General features: G+C 49.2%; 3 protein-coding genes across 7 annotated transcripts in view; all 3 read right to left on the reverse strand.

Moving 5' to 3' along the window:
* The window catches only part of LOC102574276 (protocadherin gamma-A4), a 389,584-nt gene that overhangs the window by 208,210 nt on the left and 164,473 nt on the right, over positions 1 to 16,901 (reverse strand). The window lies entirely within an intron of this gene.
* On the reverse strand, positions 915 to 4,526 carry LOC132252454 (protocadherin gamma-B2-like). The gene has a single exon (XM_059733342.1). It carries the CDS (start codon positions 3,871 to 3,873, stop codon positions 1,519 to 1,521), a length of 2,355 nt encoding a protein of 784 aa, XP_059589325.1. The 5' UTR covers positions 3,874 to 4,526; the 3' UTR covers positions 915 to 1,518.
* Positions 8,376 to 11,045, reverse strand: LOC132252455 (protocadherin gamma-A7-like). The gene has a single exon (XM_059733343.1). It carries the CDS (start codon positions 10,963 to 10,965, stop codon positions 8,506 to 8,508), a length of 2,460 nt encoding a protein of 819 aa, XP_059589326.1. The 5' UTR covers positions 10,966 to 11,045; the 3' UTR covers positions 8,376 to 8,505.

Consider the following 16,901-nt stretch of genomic DNA (forward strand, 5'->3'; position numbering starts at 1 on the left):
TAATTGGTCCCCTGATTTGATTCAGATTCAGAGATTTGAATGAATCAGGCCAAATCTCCTTTGAATTGAATCACCACCTGAAGCTTCACACAGCCCTACTGGGCATGCAGTGGGGCTGGGTCAGCTCCATGGTTGGGCTGCCTTCTAGCTGCTGCTGCCGCTGGCCCTAGCCCTGTGGTACTGGTTGGGACTCACATGCACAGCTCCAACCCCTGCCCACCCCAAATGTGCTCTGGACTCAGTCTGCCAGAGCAGACCAGCTCCAGACCAGCTGGAACCTCACACAGATCCCTGATCATGGCCCACCCTGCAACTGCTCTGGAGTCACCAGCACATGTTGAGAAGCAGCAGTAGCAGCAGTGCTAGGCAGGGAGGAGCCAGAGGCCAGCCAAGCATGGGCTCTGGGCAGCTTCTGCAAGAAGGACTGAGTAGCAGTGAGTGGGGCTTCTTCCCCCCTGCCCCTGAGCAGCAGCTTCTGCTTGGCTACTGCTGCTGCTCACTGTGGGCAGGCAGTCAGGAGCAGGTGTGGTGTGGGATGGGTTGGGAGTGTGTGCAAGGGTTCCAGCTGGTCTGCTCCCACCAGGTAGAGTCCAGAACAGGTGCAAAGTGGATTGGAGCTGTGGCTGTGTGCTATTGGCGATGGTGGAGAGGGGCTGCAAGGTGTATGGGCTTGGGGCTGTTGGGGAGGGGTGCTGACTGGCTGCTGCAGCTCCCCAGAATTGGCTGTGTGGCCCATGGGCCCAAATAATTGTCTGCCCAAGCCCTAACACACCCAATATGGAAGTGTTGATTATTCAGCGTCAACTGCAGTGGACATGGCACTGTGTGGGCAAAGCAGATACACATTTACCAAAACAATTATACTCCCACCTCAGGCAAGGTGAGAGTGTAGGAAGGACAAAGGATATGTGGGAAGCAGGGGAAATGCTTTAAAGACACTCTCAAGGTTAACATTTACAAGTGTGGCATTGACACCACAAATTGGGAAAAACTAGCCTGGGAAAGGGCTACATGGCAATGCCTTTTGAGAAAAGGTACATCTTTGAGGAAAACCATCTTGCTCTGGAGGCAAAAAAAGACAGAAATGGAAGGAAAGGAAAAACGACAGAGAAAGCTGTGCTCCAACCCTCCTTTTAACCATCACCTGTAGCATTTGTCAGAGATTCTTCAGCTCTAGGACTGGCCTTCTTAGCCACCAACACACATTTACAACCCTTACTTGATCCATTGGAAGGATAATCCTTTAACCTGAGTGACTGCCACACCAGACATGATGGCAGTTAAAAACTCTGCATATAAACGTTATAAAGCAAAAGTTTTCTCTAACATCAATGTTCTATGTTAAAATATCTAGCCCTGACCTGTAAAACTGAGGCCAATAACTACTGCAAGCTGCACATTCTTTCCTCCTGACCTGTATGGATTGCAAGCTGTGAGTCTCAGGGAGCTGAATTACTGCTGGACATCAGATATTCAGAAGTCTTTCTAGAACAGAAAATCCTTTCTATATGTTGCCTTTCAGTTATTTTCAGAATCCTTGCTCCCTGTTGAAAAAGTTGAGTCCCAATGCAGGTTGTAGCTGTAAGGTACAGACCTCTCTCTGTACCTGGGTTTCTGTTTGGGACCTGCCTTCCATTCCGGAGCTGAAAAAGAGTACCAAAGGCGGTTAATCGTTACCTCTCGCAGTCTGCCCAGGACGGCCAGGGCGACGGCCAGGAGGAGCAGGAAGGAGACGAGAGCCAGCGCCAGCACCAAGTAGAACTGCAGGGCGGCCGCCGAGTCCGAGGCCCCGGCCGCCTCGGCCTCGGCCTCGGCCAGCTCGGGAAGCGCCTCGCGCGCGCTCTCGGCCACCACCACCTGCAGCGTGGCCGTGGCCGACAGCGGCGGCTGCCCGTTGTCCTTCACCACGGCGAGCAGGCGGTGCCGGGCGCCGTCGCCGTCGGCCAGGGCGCGCGCCGTCCGCACCTCGCCGCTGCGCAGCCCCACCGTGAAGAGCGCCGGCTCGGCCGCCGCCACCAGCTCGTACGACAGCCAGGCGTTGTGGCCCGAGTCCGCGTCCACCGCCACCACCTTGGTCACCAGGCAGCCCGCCGCGGCCGAGCGGGACACCACCTCGACGGCGCCCGGCGCGGGGTACAGGATCTCGGGCGCGTTGTCGTTCCGGTCCAGGATGAACAGGCGCACCGTCACCCTGCTGCTCAGCGCCGGCGACCCGCCGTCTCGCGCCTCCACTTCCACCCGCAGCTCGCGCAGCTGCTCGTAGTCGAAGGAGCGCTGCGCCACCACGGCCCCGCTCTGCGCCTGCACCGACACGTGGGCCCAGGCCGGCGCCCCCGCCGCGCTCCTGTCCCCGCCGCCGCCGCCGCTGCCGCCGCCGGGGCTGACCAGCGAGTAGGTGACTCGGCCGTTGCGGCCCAGGTCGGGGTCCGAGGCTCGCACGCGGAGAAGCGAGGCCCCCGCCGGGTTGTTCTCCGCCACGTAGGCGCTGTACGACGCTTCCTCGAAGAGCGGCGCGTTGTCGTTGACGTCCGAGACCTGCAGCCGGACGGTCTGGGTCGTGGCGAGCGGCGGAGCGCCCTTGTCCGTGGCCGTGACCGTGACGTTGTAGTCGGGGCTGCGCTCTCTGTCCAGGGCGCCGGCCGTCACCAGCTTGTAGTAGTTCTTGGAGGACGACACCAGCTTGAAGGGCAGGTTGTCCGGAATGCGGCAAGTGACTTCGCTGTCACCTCCACCGTCTCGGTCTCGTGCTTTGATCAGCGCGATCACGGTGCCGGGCTGGGAGTCCTCGGGGACGGGGCTGGACACGGAGGTGAAGGTCACCTCGGGCGCATTGTCGTTCTCGTCCACAACCTCGATCTCCACTTTGCAGTGGGTCACCAGGCCGCCGCCGTCCTTTGCCTCCACTTCCAAAGTGTAGGCTGCTGTTTCCTCGAAGTCCAGCGGCTCCCTCACCGTGATCCTCCCCGTTTCCGCCTCCAGGCTGAATTTCTGGCCCGCGGTTTCCAGTGTGTTGCTGAACCCGTAGGTGACATGCGCATTGGCGCCCTCGTCGCTGTCCGAGGCGTTCAGCTGGAGCACGAGGGAGCCCGCGGGGGCGCCCTCCCGCACGCGCCCCTTGTAGACGTCCCGGGTGAAGACGGGCGCGTTGTCGTTGGCGTCGGTGACGTTGACCCAGACGCGAGCCGTGCCGGTTCTGGCGGGCTGCCCCCCGTCCACTGCCGTGAGGACCAAGTGCAGCCCGGGCTGCCTTTCCCGATCCAGAGGCTTCTGCAGCACCAGCGCCGCGTACTTGTTGCCGTCCTGGCTCTCCCTGACCTCCAGCACGAAGTTGGCGTTGGAGCTGAGCTGGTAACTCTGCAGGGAGTTGGAGCCCACGTCCGGGTCCTGGGCATTTCCCAGCGAGAAGCGGGCTCCTGGCAGCGTCAATTCATTGATCTCCAGTGTGTTGTTATCTCGTAGGAAGCGCGGCGCGTTGTCGTTGATGTCCTGGATGTCGACGTTGATGTGGAAAACGTTCAGTGGATTTTCCACCACGGCTTCGAAAGCGAGAGCGCAGAGCGGGGCCTTCCCGCAGATGTCCTCCCGGTCTATCCGGTCACTCACGTACAGGTTCCCGTTTTCACCCTTCACCGTGAAGTATTGTCTTCTGGCTGCAGAGACAACCCGGAGCCTGCGATCAGCCAGTTCTCGCACAGTCAGCCCCAGATCCTTGGCGAGATTGCCCACGAGGGAGCCTTTGGGCATTTCCTCGGGGACCGAATAGCGAATCTGCGCCGAGACCGCCCCGCAGAGCAGAGACAGCAAGAAGGGAAAGGAGAGCACTTGCCACTCTGCCGCCTGGCCGCTGTGTTTTTGCCGTGTTTCCATTGCCATTCCCTGGAGAGTGTTGCCCAGCGTCTTTCTTTTTCCGTGTCAATCGTATTAGGCGCTGAGAAATCCCAGCCAAATGACAGAAGGCAGGGCACAGGAGAGAGTACTGTGTCTGCGTTCCCTGCTCAGTATCTGTTCCGCGCGCTTTGCTGAGGTTTCTTTTCTCTTCTCAGCAGACTCTGAATGTCACTCTGCTTTGTTTTCTTCCTGCTGTTAGCTTTCTGAGCAATCGCACTGCAGGAGGCTCCAATGGATCCCAGTCTCCAGCGCCGCTCCGTATTGGCCAACAGCGGCACTCGGAGTCGCAGTCGGGGAACTGCAGTGATGAGACCGGGCGCAGCTGCGGCTCCACTGGTGAATGCATAGGACTTTGTCCTTTCCTAAAGGTATATGCAGCGTGTAATTAGTGAAGCCATGGTGGTGCATCCCAGACGTTTTGCCGTAGTACCTAATCTTCATTTCGGAACACTCTTATAATATATACATATCGGTCTAATATTACTGTGAAAATTACTCTCACCTGGCTGTTGTTTTGGGTTTTTTTGAATGGAAAGATTTATCTGAATGTGCGGAGAATATCTGGATCTTCCTGCATTTTCACATATATATACAGAGAGAGAGAAAGAGAGAGAGAGAGAGAGAGAGATCTATCTCTATCTCTATATATTCTAATATTATAAAAGCCTAAGCCTGTCTGTGCTAAGGCTTTATTTGCACTGATTGGCTGACTGAAACAGCCAATCAGAGTGCTTCAAGCGTGCGGGTGCCACCACCCGGAGGGCAGTATAGACACCCTGCAAGAGGCAGAACAGCGGCAGCATGGGGCGCTAGGTGGCACTTCTTCCCAGCCCCCGCCCCCATCATTCTTGAGAACAATTGGCTAGTGTGTATATATATAAGAATGCGACCTTTCTATGACTTATAACCCTTTTTCATCAGTCACATCCATGCATGCCCAGAAGCACTTGAGATCCATCTAAAGAAAATCAGAAGTGTTTGACAAAACATTTTTAAACTGAGAGTGACAGGAGGAAGTCTCAATTCTACAACTTTTTGCAGAACCGTGTTCTCATTTCTTTCTCAAGCCACTGTAATTTCTCTTTTTCTTTCACAGCTGTCTGCCAAAGAAGGGGGTGGGGGGGATGGTCTAAAACTATTAGGAATCGTTTCTTTTGTTCCGGGCTACACTATAAATACAGATAATAGAAATCTCCTTCATCCGCACCTGCATTACAGAAGACAGGTTTTCAACATCTGAGCACTCTGACATGGTGAATAATACATTGCTATTCAAATACTCCATATTGTAACTTTCTTTAGATGCAAAGATGTCCAACTGTACAACTCTAACAAAATTAATCAAACTAAGTATATGCCCAAGCCAATCAAGCTTTGCCAGTCTGCCAGCTTTTAATATCCCGTTATTAAATAAATATTCGATAATCATTCTTCCTTAATATGTCCCATCTTCACAAAGGGCAGCAAACTAGAATGTTAGAATTACAGAGGTATCATCCTATTAACGTCTATGTATACAAGTATTTCCTACCGTCTTGCTATGGTGCTTATTACCTTATACAGAAATATTGGGAGAATACCAGTTTGGATTTCACCAGAACCGATCAAGGACAGACCAAACCTTTTCACTAAGACAAATAGTTGAGAAAACAATGGGAATTGTAATCAAAGGTTGTAATGACACATTCTGTTCATAGACTTGCAGAAACCATATGAGAGCATACTGAGACAAGGTCTTTGGGTCATTTTAGCTGAATCAGGAATTCTCAACAAACTAATTGGATGAATTAAAGTTTGCATGCATAAATCAAGAAACAGAAGTAGCTCCTTCGCAGGAAGATCGGATCCTTTCCCAATTAGAACAGGCTTGAGACAAGGGGATCGTTTGTCTCTTATCCCATTACACCTGGCGCTGGGAAAAGTAATCAGAAGCATAAATAACATGAGGGGAGGAGTTCAACTGCATAGAGAGCCTTGCATATGCTGATGATATCAATCTCAAAAGTGAGAATATGAATGATATAGTAGCTCTATGTACCTGATTAAAAAAATAAAGCAAAGAAATTCAGATTAAAAGTGAAACTGATAAAACACAATATCTGCTCTAAATAGAACAGCAGTAAATCAGGGACCTCCCATAACAATAAACAACACAATTTTTCAGGCAAGTAACCCACTTCCAGTATTTAGACTATCATAGGACTAGATGGTAATATAAAGGAAGAAAATGAAGGGAGAATAGAAATTCAACCAAGAATGGAAACAGAGATTACTTTGTTTTGCACAAGCTCCTGTCATCCAACCAAACTCATCCCAAGGTAAACTAGGCTTCAAGTCTACAAAAACATAATCAGGCCATCTATAATTAAGGCAGTCAACCTTCGCTTACAAGCGAATGAGATATTATCAGACCGTTTTGTCAGCAAGGTTTTATGGAAATCGTTTGTTGCACAGTATGATTCCATAACACAAGAATGGCTCACAAGTGCCGCTAATGAATTACATCAACTGTACAGAGACCCAGTCGTGACACAGGAAATAAGAGCGCAGCGATTACAGTTGCTGGGCCAGGTTGAAAGAGTGGAAGTGATCTGCACACCAAAGAAAGTGCTCCTCAGAGCTACGGGAGGGGAGAAGGGTGCCCGGTTGACCAAGACAAAGATGGCTAAATGATACCGTTTCAGACCTACGGAAATTAAAGGTGGAGGACTGGAAGAGGAAGGCACACAACAGACGTTAATGGATGAAGATAGTGGAGGCAGCCAAGGGCTTCTGGTGTTATATTATTATCATTATGATAATTCTTATTTTTCCATGTGCTATAGAGAAATACAATCCCTTTTGGGACATTTTAGACTCTTAATTCAGATATTAACACAACCATTGTAAAACACATTATCATAAACTGTCAAGATCCAAACATAGGAAAACAGAGACCCCTGTGACTGTAGTAGTTAAAAAGTGCTGTCGTCACTACCTCACTATAGACAGACCCTTCCATACCTTAAAGCCATAGGTACGAATTTCTGGTGTATGTGGAATTCAGGAATGACGTTTGGGTAGACTTGTACTTCAACTGGACTACACTGGTATATATCGATACATATACATACAACCAAGTCAAAGTTCTGTTGGAACACAGGATCCCTTCAGCTAACATGGCCGGGCCACAGCAGTTCACAGAGGTAAGAGTAGGCAAGGGAGTGAGGTGCCTCACATCACCTCGAGACTGCATGACCAAGTACCAATTCAAAGCCAGGTCCACTGAGGACAGTCTTCAACATGGTACACAGCACCCTCAAGAAACAAGAGCCTTAACCACCCTGACAACATAATTGTCATGTAAATAACAGGGTTTGGGGAACAGATTTCTTTAATGGATTGTTCTGCCCTGGTCAATAAAGGATTTTTTTTTCCTTTATAGATTGCTATGTCATAGATTCCCCCGGGGGGATGAGCGGGGGAGAGACGCTTGCTTAGCACCTCTGCAGCCTTCCCTTGTCTCTCCAAGTGCTCCTGCTCCCCTCCCCGAAGCCAGCCATGCATGGCTTCTAGAATGGGAAGTGTGGAGCTCTGACTCCTTCCATCCTTGGGATCCTACCCTTTCAATCCCTCAACCTCAGCAGGTTGCCATGATGTTGTCTCAAAGTTTCCTTCCAGTTCTGCTCCTAAATAGGGACTTTTCCTCCTGTTACAGAGCAGAGTACGCTGAAGTTCCAAACAACAACACAGAAAGCTCCTCTTCAATTAAGGCACTTTAGGCAAAGGCCTTCCAAACAGAAGTTCTCTGCCCGCCTCATGAGGCTAAGCTCTCCCTCTGTCCCTTAAGGTATTCGGAGAATCTCGTTTCAGTCTGTTCAGCCATGATCCCCAAAACTGTTCAGAGGATCTTGCTCTTCAGACTCGGGTCACTATCCTGCTTCCTTGCTGTTTCATTCGATGTCACTCTTATCTCCCCCAACTTCCCAGGGAGCCTTCCGTGGAAGGCCTCGCAGGTCACTTTGTTTATGTGTCAACAAGGACATTCATATCTCTGCTGCTGCTGAAGATACCTCTGGTCTTTCCTGAATTTAAGATGTTCTAGCACTTAGGACTGGACCCTGCTAACGCTTCTTTCACTCTCTATTTAGATTTAAAGAGAAACTGGGGAATGCAAAATTATATCAACAGACATACATTTCAAAAGAGAAATATTACAATAAAGCCCATAGTTTGTCACAGCATCTGCAAGCCAAGTCAGAAGATGAAATATGTGTGGAGAATACAAAAACTGTGAAACATAAAGACAATTGGCCTTACGCACATAAAAGTACCCAAATCTGCAGAAAACACAAAATTCAGGAAGAATGTTGAAGACAGGCATTCCTTTGCATCTATGGCTTTACTACAGAGGATCTGATCATCAAAGCCTACCTTTCTGGTGTTACTGATTAATAGTAATCAGTAACATAACCCCACAAAAGTTAGACCTTGATGGTCAAATCCCCTCTAGTAAAGCCATAGACTCAAAGGAATGGTGTCCTCAACATTCGTTCCGAATCACACGTAAAAAGGCCTTCCCCTAGTCAAGAAGTTTCAACATATCTACGGCTACTCGCCAAGACCAACTAAGAGAAGTCATAAGGTACAAAAACGTCGGCTCACCTGCAGCGCAGCCTGGTCCGCCTCACACATATTTGAGTCCTCAACCACCGGGGCAGGCTCCTTGCCCTGTCCCGCCGGCGGCCGAGCCAGGGTGCCGGCAGAGCTGGGCGGGCCGAAGCTCCACTGGCTCTTCCTGGAGCCGGCCGTGAGAGACACGTCCTGGGAGTAGGAGTGCAGGAAAGCGCGGACGCCGTCGATGCCCGCGAAGTGCGAGACGGGCACCCCGGCCAGGGCGCCGCCGGCCGAGCCCAGCAGCTGCGCCTGCCGCCAGCGGCGCAGCCGCAGGCCCAGCAGCACGATGAGGAAGGCGAGGAAGAGGCACGACACGGCGGCCACGGCCACCACCAGGTACAAGGTGAGGCTGGCCTGCGCCTCGGCCGCCGGCGCCGCCAGGCTGCCCAGGTCGGCCAGCAGCTCGGGGATGCTGTCGGCCACGGCCACCGTGAGCGTGACGCTGGCCGACAGCGGCGGCTGCCCGTTGTCCCGCACGCCCACCACCAGGCGGTGCTTGAGCGCGTCCCTGTCGCCCAGGGCGCGCGCCGTGCGGATCTCGCCCGTGTGCACGCCCAGCGCGAAGAGCCCCGGCTCGCTGGCCTTGAGCAGCTCGTACGACAGCCAGGCGTTCTGCCCCGCGTCCGCGTCCACCGCCACCACCTTGGTCACCAGGTAGCCCGGCTCGGCCGAGCGCGGCGCCAGCTCCACGCCCGTCGAGCCGTCGCGGGGCGCCGCCGGGTACAGGATCTCGGGCCGGTTGTCGTTCTGGTCCAGCACCAGCAGCGTGACCGAGGCGCTGCTGCGCAGCGGCGGCGACCCGCCGTCCCGCGCCTCCACGGCGAAGCGGATCTCGCGCACCTGCTCGTAGTCCAGGGCGCGCAGCGCATGCACCGCGCCGCTCTCCGCCTGCACCGACAGCCACGACGACAGCGGCGCGCCCTGCAGCTCGCCCTCCGCCAGCCAGTACGTCACCCGGGCGTTGTCGCCCCAGTCCGCGTCGGCCGCCCGCGCGCAGAACACCGAGGCGCCGCGGGCGTTGTTCTCGCTCACCCACACGCTGTAGGCCGCCTGGCTGAAGGCCGGCGCGTTGTCGTTCACGTCCGACACCTGCACGGCGATCGTCGTGGCGGACCACAGCGGCGGCGCCCCGCGGTCCCGGGCCGTGACCGTCACGTTGTAATCCGCCACCTGCTCCCGGTCCAGGTCCCTGGCCGTCACCAGGCTGTAGTAGTTGTCCACGGATTTCTGCAGCCGGAAGGGGACGTGGTCCGGGATGGTGCATGTGACGGCGCCGTTCTCTCCGGCGTCCTGGTCCTGCACGATCAAGAGGGCGATCACGGTTCCCGGCGGGGAGTCCTCGGGGACGGAGGTGAGCAGGGAGGTGATCCTGATCTCGGGGACGTTGTCGTTCACGTCGCTGACAGAGATCACGACCTTCGACCTGTCGAAGAGGCCTCCGCCGTCGTGCGCTTGCACCTCCATTTCGTACAAGGAGGCCTCCTCGAAGTCCAGGACCCTCACAACCATGACATCCCCCGTCCTGGAGTCCAGGTGGAAGACTTTGGACGCTTTCTCTGTTATTTTTCTGAAGGAGTATTTTAATTCTTTGTTAACGCCTTCGTCCAGATCCGTGGCTTGAACTGTCAGTATCGTGGAATCCCTCGGAACATTTTCGGAAACATCCACTCTGTAGACAGGCTGACTAAAAACCGGCGCGTTGTCGTTTGCATCGAGAACGATAATTCTGATATGTGCGGTGCCGGAGCGGACCGGATCTCCGCCGTCAGTGGCGGTGAGGACGAGGTCGTGAGTCGCCTGTTCTTCCCGGTCTAGAGCGCTTTCCAGCACCAGTTCTGCGTATTTATCTCCGTCAGATCCAGCCTGTACAGCTAAAGAGAAATGTTTATCATTGTTGAGCCGGTAGGTCTGAAGAGAATTAATCCCCAAATCTGGATCGTGAGCCTCATGAAGGGGAAACCGGGATCTCGGTGCTGTTGTCTCACTAACTTGAAACTCCAACTCCTCTTCCTGAAAGTTGGGAGCGTTGTCGTTTATGTCTCTGATTTCGACTTCCACTCCATACATCTTCATTTCATGCTCCACTATAACCTCGCAGTTCAGCAGACACTTCTCAGCCCGGCCGCACAGCTGCTCCCTGTCTAGCCGCTCCGCCGTGATTAAATGGCCGCTCTTTACATTCAAAGCGAAATACTGCGTCCTACCTCTGGAAATCACGCGCACGCCGCGCTCTGACAGCGCCTTGGCCTCCAGTCCCAGGTCCTGCGCGATGTTCCCCACGAAAGAGCCTTTCTGCATTTCCTCGGGGATCGAGTAGCGAATCTGCCCGGCCGCAGCGGCCCCGCACACGGCCAGCACCACGCAGCACAGCACGGCTCGCCCTGCGCAGCGCCGCAGCCCTTGTGCTCCGGAACTGGCCATGGCGATCCGGAGGATCCAGTGCCTCTCCGCCGCCGAGCGCTGCTGCTTGGAGATGATCTTGTCCGATGGTTTCTGACAATATCAGGTGCTAATTTTTCAGCCGATTTTCGCGAATAGCTTGCACCGAGAGTCAGTCCTGAGCAAGTGAAAGTCTGAGCTCTCTGTGCTCCGAGCTGTGCGGGGCGGTGCTGGGCTGGCTGGATCTCTCGGCGCTTTTCTCTCCCTGATTGGTGAACAGCGGCGCTCAGAGTCTTAACCAATAACTGCAGCAGCTCCGGGATGAAATTTTAGACCCATATTGGTCATTGATTTTTCTAATTGTAAGTACGTCTCCTTCAGCTTTTCCTGGCATGTATGAGTTTTATATGTATGCCAGAGGAGTGAAGTACACTGCTGGGGTAATACGTAACCCCTTGTTTTGTTTAAGTAACTCTTCTATTTTTATGAAGGTTAATGAGCAGTCCAGAGCAGCGGGGCTGGATCCAGTGATCTCACCAGGTCCCTTCCAGCCCTAAACTTCTGTGAATTCTGTGTATCTCTGAAGTACAGGCATCTAATGGTTCGTATATGTAACATACAATCAAGACTCTTCTATAACTGGTGCAGGTGTTGTTATGTGTTTGCATCCAGGAGTCCATCTGAGCCTGCTTTTTAAATGCTATGTTGTAACATCGGCAGACAAGATTCCTTGGGTGAATTTGATATCTTTTATTAGACCAACCCAAATAGTTGGAGAATAGTTATTAAGCAAGCTTTCGAGTTCAAAAACCCTTCCTCAGGCTAAGGAAGTTTCAGCAGTTGGTGTGTGCTCTTCCTGGATGGAATGAAAAGTAAAGAAGCCAGGGGCTGGGCTGGAGAGTCAGTTGCCAGGCAGATTATAATGTATCAAAAATCCAATGTCTATGTTTAGTCCATGATCTCTAGTATCCAGGAGGTTGATGAAATGGAGCTCATAGGCTCGTCTCTGGGAAGTGCTGTGTAAGTTTCCCTTGAGGATCAGGACTGAGAGATTGGAGAGTGAGTGGCCCTCCTGTGAGACATGTGCCCCCACCGGTAATTGGGTATTTCTGTCTTTGATAGATTTCCGGTGTGCATTCATTCTGGTGCGCAGTTGTTGTTTGCTCTCTCCTACGTATTTTCCATCAGGGCATTTGGTGCATTGGGTGAGATATATTACATTTCTGGAGGTGCAGCTGTAAGATCCAGGAAGGCTTATAGCTCTGTTGTGGGGTGTAGTAATAGTGGGGGTGGTGGAGATGTGTTGGCATGTTTTGCATTTCTTGTCATGGCACAGTCTGGATCCTTTTGGTGTGTTCTGGGCTTGAGGAAATTTGCTTCTGGTGATGCTTGTTTGAAGGCTAGGATGGGTGGCTCTGGGAAGATCTTTTAAAGATGTAACATCCTCTTTTATCAGCTCTACTCCTGTTTAGTAAGTCTGTAGCACGAAGTAACATTCTGTCTACATTTCAATGTGTCTGACTTGGTGAAATCTGTCACTAATTCATAATATTCCTTACCAGGTCAATGGATAAGATAGTAACAAAGGAAGATATATTGGTGTTATCTAGTATCAGGTGCTGACAAATTGACAAATTGATAAATTGACAAATTGACAAATAACGTGTATTCTGTATATTTTCCATTTACCATCACTTTTATAGCATACAGTAAAATAGGAGGAAATATGTGATGCATGCAGATAACTGAAAGCTTCATTGATTTCAGTCAGACTATGAGAGTCTCCAATACAAAGATGAAAACAAAAAAAGTGAGAAATAGAATTCGAAAAGTGAAAGGAAACTGCATCTTAGGTGTGAACAGATTCAAAGAGGCTTTGAGCACAGCAAGAGCAAGGTAGTTTTTGACAAACTGAAAAAGATAAGCAAGATGTATCAGGCAAGAACAATTGCAATAGAAGGCAAAAATGGTGGCTTGCTTACTGAAAACAGTAATACAGCAATACACAAAAGATGGGTGGAATATGCAAAAGAACTGCATAATCACAATATCAAAAGAGATCTGGAAGTAGTAACGGAACTAGAGAAAGGACGACCTAGAAGTATAAAAGAAGATGATAGCAGCTTAGACATCACAAGAGAAGAGTAGATAGACAAAGCTTGCAGAAGCATGAAAAATGGAAAAGCCACTGACCTGGACAATATACCTGTAGAACTATTAAAAACCAGAAACAAGACAATTAAAATACTGTACAAAATCTGCAGTATGTTATAGAAAAGAAAAACCTCACCAATAGAGTGGACAAAATCAGTAATTATCCCTGTCCCAAAGAAGGGGAATCTACACCAGTGTACTAACTACTGTACCACTGGGCTCATTAGTCATCCAGGTAAGGTGCTTCTTAGAATAATACTAAATAGGCTCAAGGCACAAATAGAGACTGTATTAGCAGATGAACAACCTGGCTTGGGACTCGGAAGGAGCACCACCAAATAGATCTTCAACCTACAAATTATGTGTGAAAAGTACCCTGCCCACCAAAAAAACTCCATCATAATTTCTTAGATTTTCAAAAAAGCTTTTGACAAGGTGCAGTGAAAAGCACATTGTCTGCCAATGAATAAGCATAACATCAGTCCCAGATTGATGTGTCTTACTGTATAGAAGAACTCTAGAACAATACAAATCATAGAACCATAGAAATTAAGGGCTTGGAAGGGATCTTGAAAGATCATCAAGTCCACCGCCCTCCTCGGGCCCCCCCTCCGGGGCAGGAATACTGCTGACATCAAATGCTTCCAGAACGGTGTCTGTCTATTCTCCTTTTGAAGACTTCCAAAGTTGGGGACTCCACCGTCTCCCTTGGAAGTCTATTCCAGGTTGTGGTCACCCTTACCATAAAGAAGTTCTTCCTTACATCCAGCCTGAAACCATCCTCTAACAGTTTATAGCCATTGCTTCTTGTCTTCCCTAGTAAGCAGTTTTTGTCCCTGCTCCTTATATCCACCACTTAAGATGGCCACAAAGTCCTGCCTCAGTCTTCTCTTCTCCAGGCTGAACAGTTTCAGATCCCTTAGTCTTTCCTCATAAGCTTTGTCTTCCACGCTCTTAATCATTCTTGTGGCCCTTCTCTGGACCCTTTCAAGATTTTCCACATCTTTTTTTTGAAGTGCAGCACCCAGAACTGGACACAATACCTAGCTCAGGTCTCATCAGCACCAACTAGACAGCAAGTATCACTTCCTTAGCCCTGTTTGTGTCAGATTGGCTAGTACATCTCAGTATGCTAATAGCTCTGTTGACTACAGCATCACACTGGTGGCTCATGTTCATTCTCTGGTGAGCCATAACCTTGAGGTTTCTTTCAGCCATTGTGGTGGCCAGGACATCTCCTCCTAACCTATATTCATGTAGCTGGTTACTTTGCCCCAGATGAAGCACTCTGTAACAGCCAGAACCAGAGGGATTAATAAGCAATACATATGTGCTTCTTGGAGGCATTTGGTATTTTGCCTAAGCAGGTAATATTAGTTAATATAAGGCTTGTAAGTTTGTAAACTGCCAATGTAACTTGTCTGTCATAAGTTTAACTAAAATGATTAAATTAACTGTTCATGGAACTGACTGGGCCCCATAGGCAAAGCTGTAGCTGTAAGATTAGGAGAACCAATGTTTTCTTGCTCAGGGTTCAGCCTTGATGATAAAACTGGACCTAACTGCCTGGCACACCCAACACATTCCAGGAAAGCAAGTCCCAAGAAAGCATATTCAAATGAAACCTAAAAGAGGTTGGAGCTTAGGCAAAGCAATGTCAATTTCAAACCTAAAGGTGCTGCATCATAATTTGCTTAATGGATAAACCCAAGTCTGGGTAGTAACCTTTTATGATAATTGTTAATACCTTTCAATCCCATAGGGTAAAAGCTATAGGGCAACATTGTGAGTGGCTCTGAAGCCAACACATTAGCATAAGACTAGGTATAAAAAGCACATGCATCAGGTAACCAAAAGGAAGGAGAGAACAGAACGGTCATTTCTGTTCCATGCCCGGACCCCAGACTCCTGGTGTGAGTGAGGATCAGATCCTGATCAAGGGAGCTTTCCTGGTAATCCTCTGACAGTGTCGATCGGGGACACCTGACTTCACTGGAATCACTTGACGTGTACCTGGCATTGAGGGACTATCAATAAGTTACCAACCCATGTCTGTCTATCTGTTGTTTTGAACAGCCCAGTGGCTAATACCCTTGCAGTGCCCAGTTGGCTTGCAACAGAATTGATCCATCTATCTGTTGTTATTATCTGCTGTTATTATTTATTAGTAGCTCTTTAACACTGCATTGTCTGCTTATTGCATTTATCTTTCTGTTAACTGTTGTGTGTGTGTGTGTAAGTTATAAGAAATTTGCCTTTATTTCACTCCCAACTTTGCCTCCTTGATCCGAAACTGAATCAAACAGCCCAGCTGGCCTGTGATAAAATTGATATACTCATTGTGCCCAACTGGCCTGTGACAGCACTCTGCATTTATCTTTGTTTAACTGCATCTGGTTCTACTCTGCCCATCCTTCCAGCTTGTCCAGGTCTACTTGGATCTGTATCCTATCCCCTAGCATGACTGCTTTCCCCCATAACTTAGTATTGTCTGCAAACTTGACCAGCATGCTTTCCACAAAGTGGAATATTGCTTGACAACAACATTGTGGAGTGGTTTGCAATATCTGTAGGAGTATGCCAAAGCTGTCTTCTCTCACCATGCTTATTTAATTTATATCTGGAACAAATCATGACATATGCCTTAGATAACTTCTCTCAAACAGTGTCAGTTGGAGGGCAAGAAATTAACATCTTTCGTTTTGCTGATGACATTGATCTAATAGTTAGAACTGCAGAAGAGCTTAAGGAAATAACAGAAAGGCTACACAAGGCTGCAAAGAGATATGGAATAGAAATTAGTATGGAGAAGAGCAAAATAATGATAATATCGGCCAGTAGGAATTATGATGAATCAGTAAAAATGGGTAATGAGAAGCTAGAAAAAGTAACACACTTTAAACACCATGATGCAACTATCACAGAAGATGCTACATCCAAAAAGGAAGTAAAAACAAGAGTAGCTGTCACCATTGGATAACTAGCAAAGCTGATGAAAATCTGGACTAGTAGCAACATCACAATGAAAATGAAATTTCAACATGTCTTTATAGCTGCAAGACTGAAACATTCACTAGGGTACTGGGAAGACAAATTGTAACTGCTGAAATGTGGTAGTTTAGAAGATTTCTATGCATACCCTACACTGCACACAGAACAAATGAATCTATGAAAGATCAAATTGGAGAAGAAGTCTGTAAATATGAACGGTTACTTGAAATCATAAGAAATATGAAGCGGTTTGGACATGTAAGAAGAAGGCCCAGCACCCTTACCAACACCATCCTGTAAGGTGCTGTAGATAGATGAAGAAGAAAAGGAAAACCTAGAAGAAGTTGAAGCACCAACGTCAAAGACTGGCTGGGATTAAAACTGGCTGATTGTACAAGGACTGCAAAAGACCAGGAAAAATGAAGAAAGTTATTACTACATCAAAGGTGCCCCAACAGTTCTTGTGGTCTCAGACTGACTTGACTTGAAAATAAGAGGCCTCCATGAACATTTTAATTGAAGTGGAGAGTATATGCCATCACTATATTTGTACTGTGAAAAAGAATATTTTTATATTGATATATATTTGTACACCAACTCAGCACAGCACATAGATACAAATCTGTACCAGGTCTGCCACAATGATATTCATTTGATAACTTACAGAGACACATTATTAATGTAAGGATTACTTTAGGATACATTTTTAATCACCTCACTTACACTTTGCTCACTATTTCATTTCTTTCTGGACACCTTCTAACATTGCAAACTTCTGAGCAACTTCAAAATATGACTTCATGAAATCTCTTGTGATGAAATATGTACTTTCT

The sequence above is a fragment of the Alligator mississippiensis genome, chromosome 9, assembly GCF_030867095.1.
Source record: "Alligator mississippiensis isolate rAllMis1 chromosome 9, rAllMis1, whole genome shotgun sequence".
NCBI lineage: Eukaryota > Metazoa > Chordata > Crocodylia > Alligatoridae > Alligator > Alligator mississippiensis.